Consider the following 20,573-nt stretch of genomic DNA (forward strand, 5'->3'; position numbering starts at 1 on the left):
GTATTAAAGTCAAACCCAAGCTGCCTCCCTTCCCCAGCGGCTTCAGAGCTCCGGGGAACTTTTTCCTAAGAAGGCCATGTCAGAATACGTGGAAAGGTTAATTCATCTCTAGGTGATAGGAACCAGGTTGGATCCGTCGAATGGGAAGGACTAGTCGAAGGAGGGGGATCAAAATGAGACAGTAGGAAAAAAAAGACGTCTGCAAAACTAGAGAAAATAACCATGAAATGTGTAAAGCCTGTGCATCTTGGCTCAAAAGAAATCAGGCTGGGGGCAGTTACTGCGCATTATAATGGTCATGGAAAAGTTATCTCCTTGGATGAGATGGTCTTGCGTGATTAATGTCCCCACTGTTCATAGCCTCCTTGTTGGTCAGGACGGAGATGGTAAGGTTTGCAGCACGCTGCTGTGGTTTTGTATTTTGCTGGTCTAACCAAGCTGAGATGGTAAGACAGCAACCTCTTCCAGCCTTGTCTTGCTTCTGTGTCTGACTCCAGGCCCTAGAACACCTTTTGGGGCTGGGGAGGTAACTTCCCAGGGAAAGTCCTTCCTGTGAACACTTGAGGATGTAAGATTGGCTCTCCAGTACCCATGGAGAAAATCAGGTGTGGTGTCTAACCTACATGGGGAGCTCTAGATTCACTGAGACCCTGCCTCAAAAATCAGACAGACAGTGATAGAGACGTTAGCATCTCTCTGTAGACTATGTTTGCACTCATGCACAGGGGAGGGAAAGCACATATCCCCCCATCCCCCAGAGAGAGAGGGGGGAGAGGGAGGGGGAGGGGAAGAGAGGGGGAGGGGGAGACAGACTGAGACTGAGAGAATCTTGAATTGACAGTTGTCACTTAGAAAATACACCAATCCTGACCTTTGGGTTCCCAGTAGGGACAGAGAACAGGATGTACCTCATTTGTATCATGGAATCATGGTAGCGGACCTACCCTTATCTAAGATGCTGTAATTTTTATTTATAAATTGGGAGCCTCTTGGCCTGGTTCAGGCTTACGTCCTGGCACACCTCGGCACCTGTATTCAGATCCCTCTTTAACTTGTGATTGTGCTATAACAAAATACCAGAGATCGAGCAGGTTATAAACCACAGAACTGATTCTCACAGTTCTGAAGACAGATTCTATATCTGGTGAGGACTCCTCCTGAGAGACACTTCTCGTTGAGTCTTCAATGGTAGGGTTGGGAGGGAGTAAATGTCCTTTCTCCAGCCTACTTACTAATCCAAGCCCTCCGGTGGAAGTTCTGATGGCCAAGGTGATGGTGTGAGGGAGTTGAGGCCTTTGGGGGTGAATAACAATAGAGCTAAATGGTTCCACAGTCTGCAACAGGGCACACAGCTCTAGTGTCTGAGATCTTCCTACATAGATGAAGAAAGACAGATTAATCTTTTCTACCTCAGCATCTCCTATTTGTCTATTTCCTATCTTGGGCATAGCTCTTACAATGAGTTGAGTCATGCATAATTTGTTTGATATAAACGCCGATGAATTCACCAATCACTGAGTGATGTTTACCTCCTATTCACTTGCCTTCCTTCTATCCGTTCATCTTCACAACACCTTTACTTCTTAGATTTCCAGGCACCTACCTTGCTCTGTCTTTCTGCCCTAGACTCTTCTTGGACCCGGGTATTACGCTTATACCCTATAATCTATCTAGAGTCTCATGTAACTTCAAGTTTAATGAGGATTTTAGAGATCTTAATTCCAAGAGATTTCTCAAAGTTTTGTTGGTATCTCTGTTTTCTTTCTTTCCTTTCTTTTCCCCATCTCTTCCATAATATCTCTTTCTCTCCCTCTCTCTTCCCCTCCCTCCCTCCCTGTCTTCCTCTCCCTCCCTGTCTTCCTCTCCCTCTGTCTCTTTGTATCTGTGTCCCCCTCCCTCTACCCTCTTTTCTCTCTCTCTTCTATTCAACTTTGACTGTTACTGGACAGTGCCTCTCTTCCTCATTCTCTATCACCAGAGAGAAACTTGGCTTTCATGTATAACAGACTTTGAGTGGAAGGTTTTGTGAGTCCATGTGGGTCGTTAGAATTAGACATCAATGCCCACATTTTATATTTGGCCCCCTTTTAAGATAGGGTCTCACTATTCCTAGTTAGTCCAGGCTGGCATCAAATTCCATTCTTAATCTTGAGTCTCTGACGTGTTGGCATTACTGACATGCTCTACCATGCCTAGATCACGGGTTATTTTACCCCTAAGTCTAGCCACGTTATTGGCTTGCCATGGTCTGTCTGTCTTTGTCTTTCTGGAATCTTTTGTCCACTTTTTTTTCCTTCTTCAGATCCTTCAAACCTTGTATTTCCTCTTGCCTAATTCTCCTCCTCCATTTCCTGACTGACGATTCCTTTCTATGTGGTAAAACAGAGATAACATAAACATTTATAATTTCAACCAGACTGCATACAAGTCTGTGATGAGCAAAGCACACACAGTATTTTGTAACCATCAGAATTATCTATTTCAGTGATCCAGATTTTAAACCATCCCATACAGAAACTTCTTGTTCCTTAAACAGCAACTTTGCAGTTAACCCTAGCCCCCAACCCTCACTCCTGTAATTATGACTGTTAGTATAATGTATACATCTACATAGAAGCCTATTCAAATTTCCGTGAAACAAAACAACGTTGGTCCTTGTGTCTTTGCCTCACTTAGCATGTTTGTAAGGGTTATTCAAGTTGTGGTATCAGAATCGCGTTTCTTTTTAAGGGTGGTTATGTTAGACTACCATACACTATATATTGGTTATCTCTTTCTTGATGCTCCCTGGGGTTGTTTCCATTTTAGGCTGTTAGGAGTCAAGTTTCCATGACTGTTCATATACAAACATCTGTCTGAGGTCTACGTGGGAGTGTGACTAGAGGATGTGGTGGCTCCGTGTTTAAAATCTTCATTTTTAAATCACACTTGTTTCGTATTCTTGTTGTTTGCATGATTCAGCATGTGAGAGCAACAGCAGCCACATGAGTGTGGAGGTGAAGTACAACCTGTAGGAGGTGACACCCTCTTCCCAGAGTCTCCTGTCGTTCACTTCTGAGTTCGCCAGATTAGTTGGCCAGTGAGCTTTGGGGGTTCTCCTCTCTCTGCCTCCTTCCCTCTGCAAGAGTCTTGGATTCTAGACACAGGCGCTACTGCATCAGGTTTTAGAATCTAAGGATCTGAACCTAGATCCTCACTGGGAGTCAAGTCCTTGTCCAATTGAGCCATCCCCCAGCCTCAGCCCACTTTTAATTGCTGAATCCTACCTCTGCCAGGCAGTAAATAAACTCCTTCTATCACGGACAACAAACGGAAAGGAGCTATGTGTTAGAAACTGATCTACTTTTAATTTGGATTTTCTCTGGCACACACATTTTATGTGGGGGCTCCCAAGATCAACTTCTCCGCAGCTTTTTCAGTTTTCCTATTTCCCTCCTATTTCGTCTTTCACAGTATACAGAGTGGGCTTCCTGTTCACCAGAGCTCGCCCAACTCTAAGCAACGGTATCCCTGGGTTATTCCCTCCCCACAGCGTCCAGAACAAATTCCAGACCATTACAGCCTGTTGGTTTGTTAAAAATCCCTGTTCTGTTTTCCTGCGTGTATGGATGGGCATTTCCCATCATGATGTGGGACGAAGCTTTTGTGATGTGCAGACAGACCCATAGGCAACGCCATTTTTCCTTTATTTCCTATCTTGCTTTGAAAACCATCCCACCACCTTCTCCTTCCAGGGGACTCTCCACAGAGAGCCTTCGTTCATACACAGGAAGACAGAGGCTGCAGAAGGATGAAAGACTTAAATGAGCAGATGGAGAAGCGGAGCCGCGGAGGGAATCGCGAGGTCCTGACAGTCACTTCCTAGACGAGGGGCTCACTTCTCTCAGGCTAACGTGGGAGTTTCAGGAAACCTCGCTGCCGCCATTTTTCTTCTTTATTTTAAGCACTCCTGTGAGGGGACGCCTCTGTATGTGATGTACAAACTCTATTGTTGTGTGGGTGCCCAAAGCCCCAGAGGCAGGCAGAGTCAGCAGCGGCTGAGACTGTGAGAGCCCTGCACAGGCTACAGAGGCTCCTCCACAGAGGTGCCACACTAGACATTTTGGAGCTGTGATGTGTAAACTCAAAGACGCCAGAAGGAGTGGAATACAGACGATAAAAGCAAAGAGAGAAATACAAAGAGTCACTGAACTCCTCTCCCTCCTAATGAAATTATTAATAAGGCAACTTTTTCCAAAGTCTGATTTGTTTTCATTCTACGTGCTTGAGTGTTTTGCCTGCATGTATTTATGCGTACAACATGTGTGGTCTGTGCATAGTACTTGGTGGAGGCCAGAAAAGGGCACTGGATCCCTGGCGCTGAAGTTACAGACTGTCGTGAACCACTACATAGGTGCTAGGAACTGAACCTAGGTCCTCTGCAGGAACAACAGTGCCCTTTACCACTGAGCCATTTTTTTCACCTGCAACACTTCTTAGTTTTTATGGTGTCTTGTAAGTATTTCATAATCATTGCCCTATTTTATTGTAACAGTTGCCTTGAAAATTTTTTTTTATGAATTTCATTTTGTAAGTTGAAAAACCAAATGAAACTAACAAATAAATGAAACCCTCAAAGCCTCAATGGGGCCTGAGGAGGTGTTACAGTGGGTAACGTCTTGCTGGGTAAGTGTGAGGGCCTTAATGTGGATTGCCAGAATCCATGTAAAAAGCCTGGTGTGTGGACCATGCCTGTAAGCCCAGCACTAGGGAGTGGGAGTAGCCACCAATCTAAAAACACCCAACGTGCTCTAGGTCCAGGGAGAGACCCTGCTAAAAATGTAAGGAGGAGAGCATCTGCACAACAGGGAAGACATCTTAAGTCAGCCTCTGACTTCCATACACTCATGTGCATGAGCACACACACACACACACACACACACACACACACACACACACACATGCAAACACATACACACACACACACTTGCACATAGACGAACACACATATACACATTCATGTGCACACATATGCACACACATGTACAGAGAGATGCAGTATTGCTGCATACATATATGTGTACTAACACAAATATAAGCACACACAGAGACAAACACCCCAGTCTACACAGACGTGCACTCCCACACACATATACAGAGAGAGGCAAGTACCCCAGCACACTCATATATGCGCATACACACACACACACACACACACACACACACACACGCCACAATACAAACAAAAAGAAGGTCACTACTTGTCACTGATCAGGTCACTTTATAAAACTTATCTCCTTTAGTCAGTACAATGTGATAAAAACAGATAGCATTGCCATTTTGCAGCTGAGGAGACTGAAGTCACGGGTGCTAAGAGACCTGCCCAGGACTGTATGTGATGAAGCAGGGATTGGCCCAGTTTGGTTCTCTTTCTGTTATCAGTGCTAATTTCTGGGTCTTCTTAACTTAAAGGAATGTCTGACGTTGTTGTTTGAGTTCCTTCCTTCCTTCATTTGGAGTACTGGGCATTGGAACTAGTGCCTCACACGTGTCAGGCCATACACCACCACCTTTTATTTTCCACCTGATATTTTATTCCATTAAAAGATATACCTGTGAATCTGTGTATCTGTGTCTGTCTGTGTCTATCTGTCTGTCTCTCTCATGTGTGTGTATGTGTCTGTGTGTCTGTCTGTCTCTATCTCTGTCTGTCTGTCTCTCATGTGTGTCTGTGTGTCTGTCTGTTTCTATCTCTGTCTGTCTGCCTCTCATGTGTGTCTGTGTCTGTCTGTCTTTGTCTCTGTCTCTTTCTCTCTCTTGTGTGTGTGTGTCTGTCTGTCTCTGTCTCTCTATCTGTGTGTCTGTCTGTCTCTAATTTGTGTGTGTCTGTCTGTCTCTCATTTGTGTGTGTGTGTGTGTGTGTGTGTGTGTGTGTGTGTGTGTGTGTGTACTTGCATAGGGAGGTGCATGTTTTATGTGGAGACCAGAGGATGAACTTTTAGGAGTTGATATTCTCCATTCTCCATTGGAGCCAGGGATTGACCATGGGTCAGCAGGTTTGCACAACAAGTACTTTCTCCTGCTGAGTTGTCTCTCTGGCTTTTACATTTTATTCTGAGACTGTATCTTCTCAAGTTGCCTAGAATAGCAACTCACTCTGTAGCCTAGACTAGCCTTGAATTTTTCATTGTTCTGAATTTGTCTCCTAGGTAGTTGGGACTGCACGCCTGTGCCTGGTGTAGCACCAGATAGAAATACATTGAAACAAGACTAAAAAAATTTTTTTTGAGAAATCCTGTCTCATTAGCCATATTTTTGGAGCTTCGTTGCCATCTTGGCTACTTGCTGTCAAGCATAGTTGTGGGAATGTTTGGTTCCATTCTGGGGACATTCCATAGAGCAGGGCTTCTAGTGAGTTTGTTGCAAAAGCTCAGGAACTTTGTGACATGAGTGCACACCTGCTGAAGGAGGACAAAACGTGACTAAGGGAGGAGGAGGTAACACCAGAGAGCCAGTGTGAGCCAGTGTGAGCCAGTGTGAGCCAGTGTGAGCCAGTGTGAGCCAGGGAGCCAGGAAGCCAGGGAGCCAGTGTGAGTCAGTGTGAGCCAGTGTGAGCCAGTGTGAGCCAGTGTGAGCCAGTGTGAGCCTGTATGAGCCAGTGTGAGCCAGTGTGAGCCTGTGTGCGCCAGTGTGAGCCAGTGTGAGCCAGTGTGAGCCAGTGTGAGCCTGTATGAGCCAGTGTGAGCCAGTGTGAGCCAGTGTGAGCCAGTGTGAGCCAATGTGAGCTAGGGAGCATGTATGCCATGGAGCTGTGGAGTCAGTAAATCAGTTCTGTTGATTCAGAGCACGAGGTATACATTATGCAGTGCATACACAAGAGGAAAAGACAGGATCCCTTCCTCTGAGTCTGGGAAAAGAACTGTGGGGCGGCTGCACTGGAAATGCGGTAGTTAGTGAGTAAGTGTTCATGTCCGTAAGACGCTGCTTCTGCGCCGGATGCTCGAGGGTCCATATTAAAGACAGACTTGGTCTGGTGCACAGTTTGTGGATCCTGTGATTTTTCAGAACTCCCAGAAAAGCTGACAGGAACCGTGCAGATAGAAACCATTCATTCCATCAACAGTCATGAGCGAATATTGGCTATTATTTTCTTCCTCAACAAATGTGGGAGATAGATTGCCTCGGGCAAAATAGTATTTTACACATGGTTTCCCCAAAGCCCTGTGCATATCCAGCACTCTTCTCAAAATGTTTGCATTTCTCCTTCCAAAAAGGAATTTGCATGACATTTCAGACTCACATTCTGTCTAGAAAGCAAATCCTGGCTTTTCATATTTAAATTCAAAGCTTTCTGATGGAAAATCTGCCAAGGCGATGCATGTTCCAAATTAGGTTCTTACAGCACATGAGGGCATTTTTTTTTTTTTTGACCATTAAAATAATTTTGGGGGAAAAATTCCTAACATCATGTCATCTTTCTTTCTTGGTGAAGGGCAATCATTTGTGTTGACTGAATGCTCTGTCTGGTCGCCTGCTTAGAGAGACTCGAGCCTGAAGATCATTTTGGTGGCACTGCTCAGAGACACCCAGTCATGCGCTGTCATTGGCCAGCCACATGATGACACGAGCCTTCTATTTGAAAGGGCATTCATTTATAGCCTGTTTGACAGCAGTTGCGACGAGAAAACCAAAATGCAACAAACAAACAAAATATACCCTTGAGATGGTTGCCTGAAAAGCAACGCCATTAGCAAAGACAGATGAGGTACTGAGCTCGAAGGAGGGAACTGGTACCTTCCATAGTGACTTCTTAGGGGTTTGCTATTAATAAAGGTTAAGTATTGATAATGTTGTGGATTTCGGTTGTTCTTCACCATAGGTACTATTTCGAGGGAATTTTAATATTGATTTTTATTTATTTTTATTTCTTTAATTGCTGGGTAGGAAGGCATATACCACCACGTGTGTGTGTGTGTGTGTGTGTGTGTGTGTGTGTGTGTGTGTAAAGGTCAGAGGACAACGTGCAGGAATTGGATCTCTCCTTCCACCACATAGGTCCTGCCTTTACCAGTCCAGCCATCTCTAAGGACCCGTGTGCATAGTCCTAAGGGGAAATGATACACCTAATCATTTCCAATGAACCTACCAGTGTGGGTGCCAATATTTTAATGTTAGCTACACACTGTTTTTAGGAACATGCCAACACTAGTTGGGTTTTGGGGCGGAAGGTCTAGTTAGTATGCAGGGTGAACCAAGGCAGCCTTTGTTATCGTGCTTGGCATGGCTGATGGTCAACACAAACTCAGTTTACTTGAAAAGGCTGGAGTTCATTTTGCTGAGACTGAAGGTCAATGGGCATGAACTTTGGCTGTGAGGCAGACCAACACTTAAACCATTGGAGACAGACAGCTCTCTGGTCTTTAAAGATGCCTAGAGGTGGAGTTTGTCATTAAAGCAGGTATCAGAATATGTTTCTTCCCTCCATAGTCTTTTGAAGGTGACACTTTTTAAAAAATAGCTCCGTTTTCCTTGTTCACTTATGTGTGGGGAAGTCAGCATCTTTCCCTTTAACAGTCTGCAGCAAGTTAAACAAATCCTATCTCCTCCTCCTCCTCCTCCTCCTTCTCACTCACCATTGCCTCTTCTTCTTCTTCTTCTTCTTCTTCTTCTTCTTCTTCTTCTTCTTCTTCTTCTTCTTCTTCTTCTTCTTCTTCTTCTTCTTCTTCTTCTTCTTCTTCTTCTTCTTCTTTCCCTCCTCCTCCTCCTCCTCCTCCTCCTCCTACTCCTTCTTCTTCTCCTCCTCCTCCCCTCCCCTCCTCCTCCTCCTCCTTCTCACTCACCATTACCCATGGCTTTAAAACTGCATCCAGACTCAGACAGCACTCAGTATCGGAGAGCTGCAGGTGGGACTAGCACCCGCCTCCTGGATGCCACTACCTACATGTTCTCAGGACCTGGCCACATGACTTGGATAGCCAAGGCGATTTCAGCAACGTACCCAAAGCAGATGCCAGAAAACTCCGTGTGCCTTCAAGCCCTTCAGATCCCCCTTCATGCTCTTTGCAACTCTGGGATGATTGCCTGCTAGGGCTGGAGAATGAAAGGTTTGGTGGAGAAGAGACAAGCTTAGAGCCCCAAGCTGGAAACTACTAGGCATCCAATTCACTAGGAAACTCCAAAGGTCGCTGATGCTGGCTCTGTGGCTTACCCACAGCATATTTAAAGAGCCAGCCTTTGCTTATCTCTAATATTTATTGTCTATTACCCGATTTCTGTAGTTTCTCCTCTCAGCCTCCTTATGGGTTAGATGCTTCTCTTCCTCAGTGGTAGTCTTCTAAGGAGTTTGAGAAAACTTGTTTCAGGGAATGTTGAAGGGAGTCAGTGATAGATGAGATTGGGGGTGTAAGAGAGTCAGGGGCATTCGAAGAAGGTACAGGCATTAGAATACATTTAGATTGGCATTTTCTTGGCTCTGGAGAGCCCTGATTGGTGGACCCCACTGATGCCAGTTCAGCTTCAACAGAGGTCTTTTCGACTGCCAAGTGGAATGTCGAGGGGTTGGTAGCTTTTGCTATCTCTGGCCTAACAGCATCGTTGCAGAATTAAATGAGACAGTAAAACAACTGGCATTCAAACTAAGTATACTTCTCTACTCTTCTTAGGTTATTAGGCAGGCATGGTGCTGATCTCAGCATACGAGTTTTCAGGGAATACTGAAAGGGAAGCTGGCAGGGGCTGTCACCGAAGTGGGGACCCAAGGTGCTGAAGTGAATGTCTGATCTACCTCGTTGAACTCAAGTGCTCTTAATTAAATATGGTTATATTAGTTTATTTAAAATGCAGTTATTAACATTGTGCACGTTGGGGTGGGGTAGGGTGGCATACCATGTAGGTCAGAGGACACTTTGGGGAGTCAGTCCTCCCCTACTTTTTCCCCTACTTTGGGGAATCAAACTCAAGTGGGAGGAACTCAGGCTCTCAATCAGCCGCCTTACTGACTGAGCCATTGCTCTGGCTCTGCCCCTAATTCTTCGCCTTGCATTTTACATGTAAACCTTGTCCTCTCCTGCGTTCCTTAGCTCTTGTCCTCTGATGTCTCAGGTCTTTGGCTCATATGAAAGCCTTTGTGTTCTGCATATGAAAGGCTGGAGATATGGAACAGACCACGGAGTCCGGAGTCGTGGCATTAAAAGGACACACCTGTATCCCGTGGTGGTGTTCTGAGTTCTGAGGATTTGATTACTTTTGAAAATTCCCCAAGTCATTAATGACGTTCGTGGAATGATTTTTCTTTTTTAATGTCTGATTTGTGGGCAGAGTTTGAGCACATACCTCTGGACAGGTATTGGCCATCCTGCCGATTGGGTTCAGTTAGGAACTTGGGGGTCTTGTGGGCCAGGATACGCAGTTGATCCCATCCCACTGTCACCTGTGGCTTTGTCCCAGAGCAGCTTTCTCAGCTCTCTGTTCTTGAATTCCATTTCCTTCACAGAAAGTTACTTTCTTTTCTTCTGTTAGAAATCTTTCCTTCTTTCCTCCGGGGCTCTCTCTGTAATTACAATTCTTTCTGTTTAACCCATGGCCCAAGCATGAGGTCTTGTGTTTGAACCCTCGTGTGGTATGTTTTTATTAGCTCTCTCTCACTCAGCCTCCACCAGGAGTACCCCTTAATTCTCTTTGAGGTAGATGGAAGGTCTGCCTAGCATCAGGTCTTGTGATTCAGAAGTATATTGGATAGCGCTGGGTGCCCTGTTGGTGCCCAACCAATAAGTTGTAATACTGATGAGAAAGAGCAGGCCAGGCGAGAACCATCTATCACCTCCCTCTGTCATGCAGCATTGCAGCAGAGTGACAGAGGACAGGGAGCATGGTGGAGTGGGCAGGGTACCAGGCCCAAGCTGCATGGGCTGGATCTTAGAGAGAACAAAAATAATTCTACCTTTGGCTTTGATCATAACATCTGATTACTGGTAGCACAAAGAACACAGCTCAGGGGAAGGGAAGCTATGGATGTAGTTCAATCGGTAGCCTGCTTGCTTGGTAGGCAGAAAGCTGGAGCTCCGTTCTCAAGACTTCAAACTGTGTGTGATGGCGAGTCTAGAGTCTAACTCTATGAAGTAGAGGTGGGAGGATCAGAAGTTTAAGACCATGTTGAGCTGAAAATAAAAACCAAGCGTGCAGCTCCCCTACCCTGTCCTGCAGGGAATCCTGGCTTCGTTTGCATGTCTCTTATGGGGCACAGAAAGGGTAGCCTATGAGGACTCTAGCATCTAGCATTGTGGGCCCCTTTTGATACTGGCCTCTCGAAGGTTAGAAGAGGTCCTTTGACTTGAGTCAGAGTTCGCTTTGGACTGAGCAAGGTGGAGAAGAACCATTCAATGATTTATTTTCTCTCTTGGGTCCAGCATGAACCACCCACCACGGACAGGAAAGCTTCATACTTCTTGCCGCCCTTCCCAGACTTCAATGGCGTCTTGCTGTTTTGAACCCACAGAGCTTGGAACTGAGTTTCTTTCCCCAGGTTCAGGGATTTCTTCCCCTTCTGCTTTTTTCCTTGATGGAAACTATAAATTGTCTTAATAAGGTGGCTGATTCCATTCTACTTCTTAAAAAGGAAAAAAAAAAGATTAGGTTTTTGCACTTAATCATTTAAAAGTGTTCTACCCGCCACTCACACATGTGCGGAGCGGAATGAGGAGCTCAAAGGACTCTTGTTTCCACAGATGACTGTGTTCTGTCATAACCGGAACACCCCTCCCCCTTGCAAGGTAATTCTGAGATGCTGTGGTCAGCTTTTCGTCTCATGTGCCCCCCAAACAAGAGCTTCATTCTCCAAGTACTTGAAAGGAAACGGCGACTGTGCTTCCTTGCATAGCTGCCTCCATTTAAGAAGCTGAGAACCTTTTAAAAAGCACCTTCCAGATTGGAGCCGTGGAGCATTCCACGGGGCAGCTCTGGGCAAGATCTAGGAGTGGTGCTAATGGGGATGGGGGTGCTGGGAGCAGAGATTCCTGCAGTTGGAAGAAATAACTACTTAAAGCAAATGCTAATGACTGAAAATGTTATCCCTTCTGCGCTTTTAGAAAAAAAAAATTAAAGTAATAAAGGCTCACAGCCTGTACCACATCTCCAGTCACTCCACTGAAATTCCCAAGAGGGCTTTGGCTCCCTCCCTCCTCCCTTTAAAAATGGTGGACCTGGAACCACTTATAGGAGAGGTTTAATAAGAGGCAAATGTGTTTTATATTTTGTATCTTGTTAAGTGAGAAAAGATGGGTTCTCACAAGTAGTCTCCGGGTGCGGATTGGAGTGGTCTGTGCAGGCGAGCGAGGGGATGCTTTGCCGGCGAGCATCTCTGTTCTGCTCCCCTATGGCTACTTAAAATCTCCTCTCCCATGCCAACGTCTGTGTCCTGCCCCCCAACATCCATATCCCAGAGCCAGCAGGGATGAAATTGCTTCATCTGTAGACTCGATCTGCAGAACCAGGAAACTTGTATTTTTGATTTACTAATAATTGACTTCTCGTTTGATTTAAGTGAGAGTGGGGAGAGAAGAAGAAGAAGAAGAGGAAGAAGAAGAAGAAGAAGAAGAAGAAGAAGAAGAAGAAGAAGAAGAAGAAGAAGGAGAAGGAGAAGGAGAAGGAGAAGGAGAAGGAGAAGGAGAAGGAGAAGGAGAAGGAGAAGGAGAAGGAGAAGGAGGAGAAGGAGAAGGAGAAGAAGGAGAAGAAGAAGAAGAAGAAGAAGAAGAAGAAGAAGAGGACAAAGATGAGGATGAGGAAGAGGAGAAGGAGGAGGTGGAAGAAGAGGAAGAGGAAGAGGGGAGGAAGAGGAAGAAAAAGAAAGGCAGTTTCAGCAATGACCTTTCTAGGCTCACACAGTCTTAGAACACAGGAAAAAGAGGATTGCTGGCCAGGATGCAACAAATCACAATAGCCCGCAACTGAAACAATTTGCAAAGATTTATGCAGAGGTTGTGTGTTTATTAGAGGCAAAGCTGGAGAAGGCTTGCACCTGTGACAAAATGACATCCCCCCCTTCCCTCCCCCAAATACAAAGCTACACTTATAATAGCTCATGGAAGCTGGGTGAGGGAGAATGGTTTTTAAAAATGTATTTTATCTTAGATATACAATTTTACAAGGAGACACATTCCCTTTCTTGTAATTTTTTTATGACCTTTGGGTGCCAGATAACGCCATTCGTCCTGTCTGCTTTCACTATTCAGCGCTGAGGAAGCCCATTATATCTGTCTTTGATCCGGAGATGGGGGCTGCTAAACCTGATGGCCACAATTAAAGACAGTCCTGTTGAAAACCTGACCTCCGTCTGCTCTCAACTGCATGTAAACTTTTCAATATGGATGTAATTTGGTATTAAATTACCCATGCTTTATTGCTTTTTAGTACAGCCCTGTCTGTTGCCTTTTAAAGATAAAGGTAACATAAAAGAAAAATTGTGGTGTGGCTGCATAATTATGTAATTATAAACTTGTTTTCCTACATTCAGAAAACCCTTTGTGTGTGTGTGTGTGAGTCTATTGAAAAGTAATAGGCTGGTAAGATCTGAGAAGTAGCGTGTGTGTGTGTGTGTGTGTGTGTGTGTGTGTGTGTGTGTACATGTGTGTGCACGCAAGTGCATGTGTTTTCCAGTTTCTGATCTTTTTTACTTAGACATCCACTGTGCAAGATAGGTCATCCCATTTAACTACTTCAATCTACTTTCTCAGGGAATGTTCTTCGTTTAGGTGGATGAGAGGTTTGTAAGCGATGGTCTTCTTCTGTGTGTTTAGAATTGGCTGGAGCAGGATGGAGTTTACACCAGGGATCTAGGACAAAGCCTACTTGCTATTGTCCAGCTGAGGCCCATCAGAGCCACCTGGGCAGTCCCCAAGCGTCTGGAATGAATTCTTGGGTTATTTCAGCCTCACTGTGCTTGCAAAGAAAAGTGATGGCTGTGATTTTTTTTTTTAAAAATGCGTACTGTTTTTCTTTGTGATGAATCGTATGTGTGTGGTAATATGTTTCATAGTGAGGGACTGGGACAGGCTCCCTTTAGCTTGGCAGAACGGTGTATGAGCAGCTATCTTGCACAGGGGTGCCCCTCTTAGCCCCACTGCTGTTCTGTTATCTCAGCCACGAGGAGCTGAAGTGAGGTAGAGTTTGATACAGGTTTGGCGTTTGACACTGGTAACTACCTGACTGATCTGTACGGAGGGAGACTTGAGATCTAAGATCACCATCCCACTATAATACGTGCAGGAGGAACGAAGGAGGTGGCTCAGTGGTTAAGCGCATTGGCTGCCCTTGCAGAGGACCTGGGTTTGAGCCCCAGCCTCCTCAGGAAGACTCATAGCCATCTGTCACTCCAGTTTCAGGGGACTTGATGCCGTCTTCTGTGCTCTGTAGGCTCTGTACTCACGCCGTGTGCTTGTAGCCACACAGGCAAAACCATCATGCACCTAAAATAAGAACAGCTTTCTCAAAGATGGGGAGGGACACTTGGAGACCTACAGGTTTGAGTAACAGTGCAGCTGTGTGCATGGAAGTGTGAGGCACCCTGGTCCCTTTCCCTGTTAAGTGTCCCATGGCAAGAGTATCTAATGGGACCTGGAGTTTTCTAGAAAGCTGAAGATTTGAGAAAGTAAAGACTACAAGTTAGAGGCCTCCGGCATGGAAGCCAGCTTATCTTGTCTGTCCTCCAGAACTGCTTTCAGGCTCCTTGTCTGGTCCGTGCTTCCCCCAGCCCCCATCCTTACCGCACTCCGAGGAACCGAAGCTTGACCTATGTTGTAATTCATCTGGCTCCTCTGTAAAAGTTGCATCCTGTGGAAAACATATGCTGGTACAGTTGTGCTGGCTCTCATGCAAAGAGGCAATTCCAGAACAGCAAGGGAACATTGAAAATAGATTCCGGTTAAAATTTAAATTTCACCCTCCCAGGTTCATTTGCTTTAGGGACTGAAACCGAACAGAGGTTTCTGCTTCTCTGAAACATCCATGGAGCCACTGTTGGAACAGGGCATGGCCCTCTCACCTCCGGGGTTGCTTATAGCAGTGATAAACCCAGGCATTGAAGACTGAATCCCAGGGCTAGACCTGAGCTCTCCAGTAGAGTTTCTATTATGGTCTGCTGGTGTCACACTCACAGTGACCTATGACCTTTTCCTAGACTCCACCTCTTAAAGGGACCATGCCTCTAATGCTAGGACTTTGTGGGGGGACTTTCCAGATCCATGCTGCATCACACCCCTACATTTCAGATCTATAGTTGCAGGGAGCCAGCGGTTATAATCTTAGGCAATGCAGTCATGGATCCTAATGGAAATTCTCAGAGATGAGTCTGGATGGCCCATCTCTGGGCTCGGCTCCATGCTTTTCTTTGCCATGTTATCATACCTCAGTTTGTTCATCTGTATAGTGGGAATGATTATGATACCCATTAAGATGGGTGTTTGAATAATTAAACAAGGTATGTGTGGGGCACTCTAGGTAGAATGTAACTACCTTTATAATGTTCTGCAGTGAAAACATTTTCTAGAACTAACTGTATTGTTCCCTATGGGAATTATTGGCCAGAGATGCCCGCTAGACCTTACCATATGCAAGAAAAAAAAAATAGAAGTCTCACTTTTGCTTACTCTTAATTAAGTAAAATAAAATTTAAATATTCTCATAGAGCTAGTGCCCAGGCTTAGAACGGGGAGAGCATTGCTGATAAATAGTGTTTCTCTTTTTTGAGATAGGATCCCATAGCTAAACTGGAACTTGCTTTGTTACCCAGGCTGGCTTTGAACTGATGATCTTTCTTCTTATCTTCCTGAGTGCTGGGGCCATAGGTTCAGGCACCTCCTGTGCCCAGCCATTAGCTTTTTAAAACTTTATTATTTTTTTTATTAATCCTTTCCACTAACTTGGAGAAGGGCCTAGTGAGGTATCACAAATTTGTTCTGCAGTTAAATGTGAGTGTCCTTAAAGCCTTCTTGGCCATATTTATCATAGTATTCATTACAAATAAATAAGCTGCCCATTTATTTAACATGTTATCACTGTGAGCCAAATTTGTTTGGAAAGCTATGAAAACAGTAAAGTTATGAATAGCACTCAGCAGGCATTTCGAAGTGATTAGAGACCACATACCATAGTTGCCTTTTGTTTAACTGTTCCTGTAGATTTGAATTCTGCGAGAGTTAAAAATGCATAAATTACTTCAAAAGACCAGTGAGAACATCATTATTTCTTCCCCCCTTTGTGTTACCACTGATACAAAGACCAAATCTGACATTGTAAAGGTGGTGGTTGGGTCAGTTGAGTTACTGTCTAGTGTTAAATAATTTCATCTGCCAGTGGGTCCTTGTGTATTTCCCCCAGAGCCAGGGAGTTGAGGGAGACAGATGCCGTCATTCTTAGTGAGGAAGAGATCATCTCTGGTGCTGAAGTAGCTGTTCTGCATGGCAGGCCAGCCTGTTCTGGTTTTCCTTCCCCGGCACCGTCTGAGACAGTATATCAATTACTTCTCTGTTGCTGTGAGAAGACACTGTGACCAAAAGTAATCTGTGCAAGAAAGAGTTCATTTTGGCTTATGTTCCAGAAGGATAAAAGTCCGTCGGGGCAAGGAAGCATGACTGCCAAGCTGTGAACAGGACAGAGAGAGAGAGAGAGAGAGAGAGAGAGAGAGAGAGAGAGAGAGAGACAGAGAGACAGAGAGAGAGAGACAGAGAGACAGAGAGAGACATACAGAGAGACACACACACACATACAGAGAGAGAGAGAGAGAGAGAGAGAGAGAGAGAGAGAGAGAGCTGTAAGTCTGTTGAGGCTCCAGTCTGTACTTTCTCAGGCAAAGCTGTGCCTCTCCATCCTCCCCAAAGAGTGCTGTTGACTGGGGACCAAGTATTCCAGTACACAAACCTATGGGAGACATTTCTCATCCTAACTGCTGCATTTGGGTTCCCAGATTCCACTTACAGTTCTCCAGGGATATAAGCGACTTTAGCACCTTGAAGGTGAAGCCAAGGGCTTTATGCTCCTCTTGTATCTAATGGATCTGAAAATGTTAGCTAGCAGAGGCTGGGGAATGGCTCTGTCGGGAAAGTGGCTAAACCAAGTCCAGTCCTCATCACCCACATTAAGGCAAAGAAAAGCCAGGTCAATGTTTATAATTCCAGCACCAGGGAGGCTGAGAGAGGAGGAGCCTTGGGGCTCACTGCCAGCCTAGCAAAGTCTAAGATCACCAGGCTCCGTGAGAGACCTTGTCTCAAAATATAAGGTGGAGCACCTTGAGGAAGTGTGTCAATGCTGACCTCTAACCCCCATGCGCATGCCCACAAATGAGCATGCTCATTGATTGTTTTATTTCTGGACGTTTTCTTTACTGCCTTCTTTTTGAACAACACATCTTGCTGGCAGTAGTGATGGAGTGACTAAGAATTCCTCCCTCGTTTCTCCTTCCAGAACCTGGCACACTGCTCCTCCCTGTAGCCCACGGACTCTGGCACATCTGAAGCCTCTGTTCTAGAAAATGCAGCTGATCAGGGAGGTCTGTACAGAAGTAAAGATTGCTATCAGCAGGGACATCTTCTAATCTTTGTTTTTTAAAAAGGCACGCTTTCTTTGGAAACATTTGCTAAAAGTGACAGTACCCATTGGAAAGAAACCCATATCAACTAAAAACATGGGGGACGGGAGCACAGCTCAGTAGTAGGCTACTTCTCTAGCATGTCAAGATCTTAAATTAGGTGATATTTCAGATGAAGGAGTGGCTATCAGTCTTTGAGGATAACCTGAAAGATCAAATCCTGTGAAGTTTTGAGAACAATTTAGCCCCTTTTCTTCAGCATCCCATAGATTAACTAACGTCATCCATAGCCACTTGGGCATCTCTTTCCTTCACACATTTCAAACCACCTTTGCTGGTCTCCAGCAGAGCCAACTGTCAGAGAGGCTGCTTAGTCCTGGCCCAGGACTTGGAAGAGGAAGCTTGAGTCCGAGGGACCTTGGGGTCAAGGGTCCTGGAGTTATAAAGCTAATGAACCGGATTGTAGCTACAGTCAAGTTCAGACTCAGTTAAACTCCGAAGGGCCCACGGCTCGCCTGTGTAGACAAGAGACTCAATTCGCTTCCGTGAAAATGCGACTGGAGCTCAGTGCTGGGTAAGGCCAGTTTTTGCAATTGTGCTGCCTCGCGTGGGGCCTTGGCTGTGTTTTTGTGAATCCCTAACTCCTCATTGAGATTACTTTATTTAAATGTCGTCACCCAGCTCTGGAGGACGCTTTCAAAATAACCGTGGTGGCCATGGGATACAAAGTATTGGGAGAAGAAAAGGACTCCATGATACCAACTTGTGTTTGATATGTAGACACTTTTTAGTGCTCTGGGGGCCCCGGTGGTGGGACCGAGTCAGCTTTACAGCTGGGCCTGGCCATCCCAGCTGTGCGCGCCATTCAGAGGGGGACTGCCATCACCACTGGCAGGGTTGTGCCTTGGAGGCATTTGGGTCATTGGTGGAGTAGGATCAGAGGAAAGGTATAAAAAGTGAGCTGAAGCAAAGGGGTCTATAAACTAAAGTCTTATGATGCAAGGTGGGGTGGGGGAGGCTCCTGGCATTCGACAGACGGAAGATCAGAGTCGGTTAATAAGTTTGGGGTGCTGGCGACTGAAACCAGATCACTGGTGCCTGTCAGCTGGAGAGAGGCGTCATCCCAGGTGGACTGCGACCTGGTCAGCTCCATTCCAGTGTGCGCCCGGGTATTCATTTCTCTGCACTCCCGTTCACTTTTTTTTCAATCCTTTGTCAGGAGACAGCCGAGGGCTGGCCTTTCCTCCCCCATGCTGTTCTGGGTAAAGGCAGAGACTGACGGTGCCAGCCTTAATTCCCCAAAGAAAAGGGCATCCAGATTTATGTGAATTGCCTCAGTTCTGAAACAAGAAAAGATAAAACAGGGTGCGTTCACGTATTCACGAAGCAGGCGGGGTGTGCGCGTCGGCACGCTCTGCACAAATTCATTTATTGTTCCTGCCCTCTTATTTCTGCAGAGCCTCTGCTCATTTTCCCTCAATAACATGAAAGTGGTTTCAACACATGTGAAATTTCAAACTTAAACTAGGCATCCACACTTCAAACATGCCCCCGGTGTGTGTGTTTGTGTGCCACAAGTTGATTAAAAGATCAGCGGGGTCCCTCCAGGAACAGAAGCATCCCTGCCCCACCACCTCCCTGGCTCCTGAGATTTCTCTATCAGTAAAACTAAGCAGCCTCGTCCACTTCAGAGAACTGTGCCTACCATTTTGACATCTCTAGAAGGATGAGGAATCCTGGGACAGGCATCCGATTCCCCCCACCCCCTTTGGATTTGTCACTTATCTTGCTTTTCCTCTGGTAGGTGCTCTAGGTTTGATTACAACAATGACAGGGCGACTGTGTGTGTGTTGAGGGGGGATGAGCCCAAGATGGCGTCCTTTGGATGTTTGCTATGTCCCGCTCACCATCCAGGGTAGTTTTTTACTAAAGGAGTTTGTAGTGGTGCTGTAAGCATTAAACACAGATGAAAACAAACAAGGGGCCAGATTTGGTCCCTAGATAGCTCACCCGCCTTTGCTCCTAGACCAGCACCCCTCTGAGCATGGCTGCGTATCAGCATCCTTCAGGGTGTGTTTTTGAAGACTAGAGTCATGTCATGGACTGTGCTCCGCTTACATCTCTGCTTACAGGGATCCAAGAGCTGGACTTGTGGCAATGGCTAAGTGACCTAAACTCATGGAGCCTCCGTTTCCTAGTCTGTGCAAAGGAGATGGCAATGGAATCTACTCATGAGCTTGCTGTAAGCCAGGAAAGTGTTTAGTGCTGTGCCTGGGATATATTAGATGCATAATAAGCCCTGGTTTTTAGTGCCATCCGCACCCTGGCAAGTGTTGGGCGTGGCTATGAATCTGTAGGACACTGTCAGCAGGTTCCTATGGTGCCTATGTAGTTCCATGGCATATGGCATTAGGACTCGGGAGGGCCAGACCCCGAGTCTGTCCACTCAGAAGCAGCCATGTTTGCAGGCATGAACTTCTCTTATTAAATGTCACTTCCAATTTTCCCCTTGAACACACAATTTCAAGGAGGTGTCTGCACCTTTGGAAGCGGTTGTCCCAATCTCCTTTGAAAAATATTACTTAATCGTGCCCATGAAGCCCTGTTTCTCATCAAGAGTTCCATCAGACAACAGAGGCAATGTATGGCAAGTTAAGATAAGGACGGCAGGGAACGGGCCGCTGTGCCATGGTGCCTTCCATCGTCGGTGAGTCACTGACGGTGGAAAAGATCCAAATGTGGATTTCACATGAAGTGAAAAGAACTGCCTCCACTCCAGGGGTGATTTCTCCGACGTTCAGCTTATGAATCATGGACTGCAAAAGGAAAAGAAATATCTGTAATCAGAGACATAAGTTAAACAGCATCACTGACTTACTTAGAAACAGTCTGAATCTGCCCTTGCATAAGAACAAAAAATGTTTCTTCTTCTCCTCTTTCTTCACCATCACCATCAACACCATCACCATTAACATCACCATCATCACCATCCTCACCATCAACATCATCACCATCATCA

General features: G+C 45.6%; 1 protein-coding gene across 4 annotated transcripts in view; it reads left to right on the plus strand.

Annotated features, from left to right (window-relative positions):
* Positions 1–20,573, plus strand: part of LOC147999447 (uncharacterized) — a 191,043-nt gene that overhangs the window by 158,998 nt on the left and 11,472 nt on the right. The window contains exon 3 of one of the 4 annotated variants that reach the window (XR_015644133.1): positions 12,518–13,423. The exons of 2 other annotated variants lie outside the window; for them this stretch is intronic. Coding sequence is in view for 1 of the 2 variants with exons in the window: in XM_087596662.1 (XP_087452788.1) it covers positions 12,518–12,864 (347 nt within the window). In the remaining variant the exon portion in view is untranslated. Of the gene's footprint in view, positions 1–12,517; positions 13,487–20,573 lie in introns of those variants that run through there. One more of the 4 variants, XM_087596662.1, reaches the window with a different exon arrangement.

Source organism: Rattus norvegicus, chromosome 19, assembly GCF_021556685.1.
Source record: "Rattus norvegicus strain SHRSP/BbbUtx chromosome 19, alternate assembly SHRSP_T2T, whole genome shotgun sequence".
Classification (NCBI taxonomy): domain Eukaryota; kingdom Metazoa; phylum Chordata; class Mammalia; order Rodentia; family Muridae; genus Rattus; species Rattus norvegicus.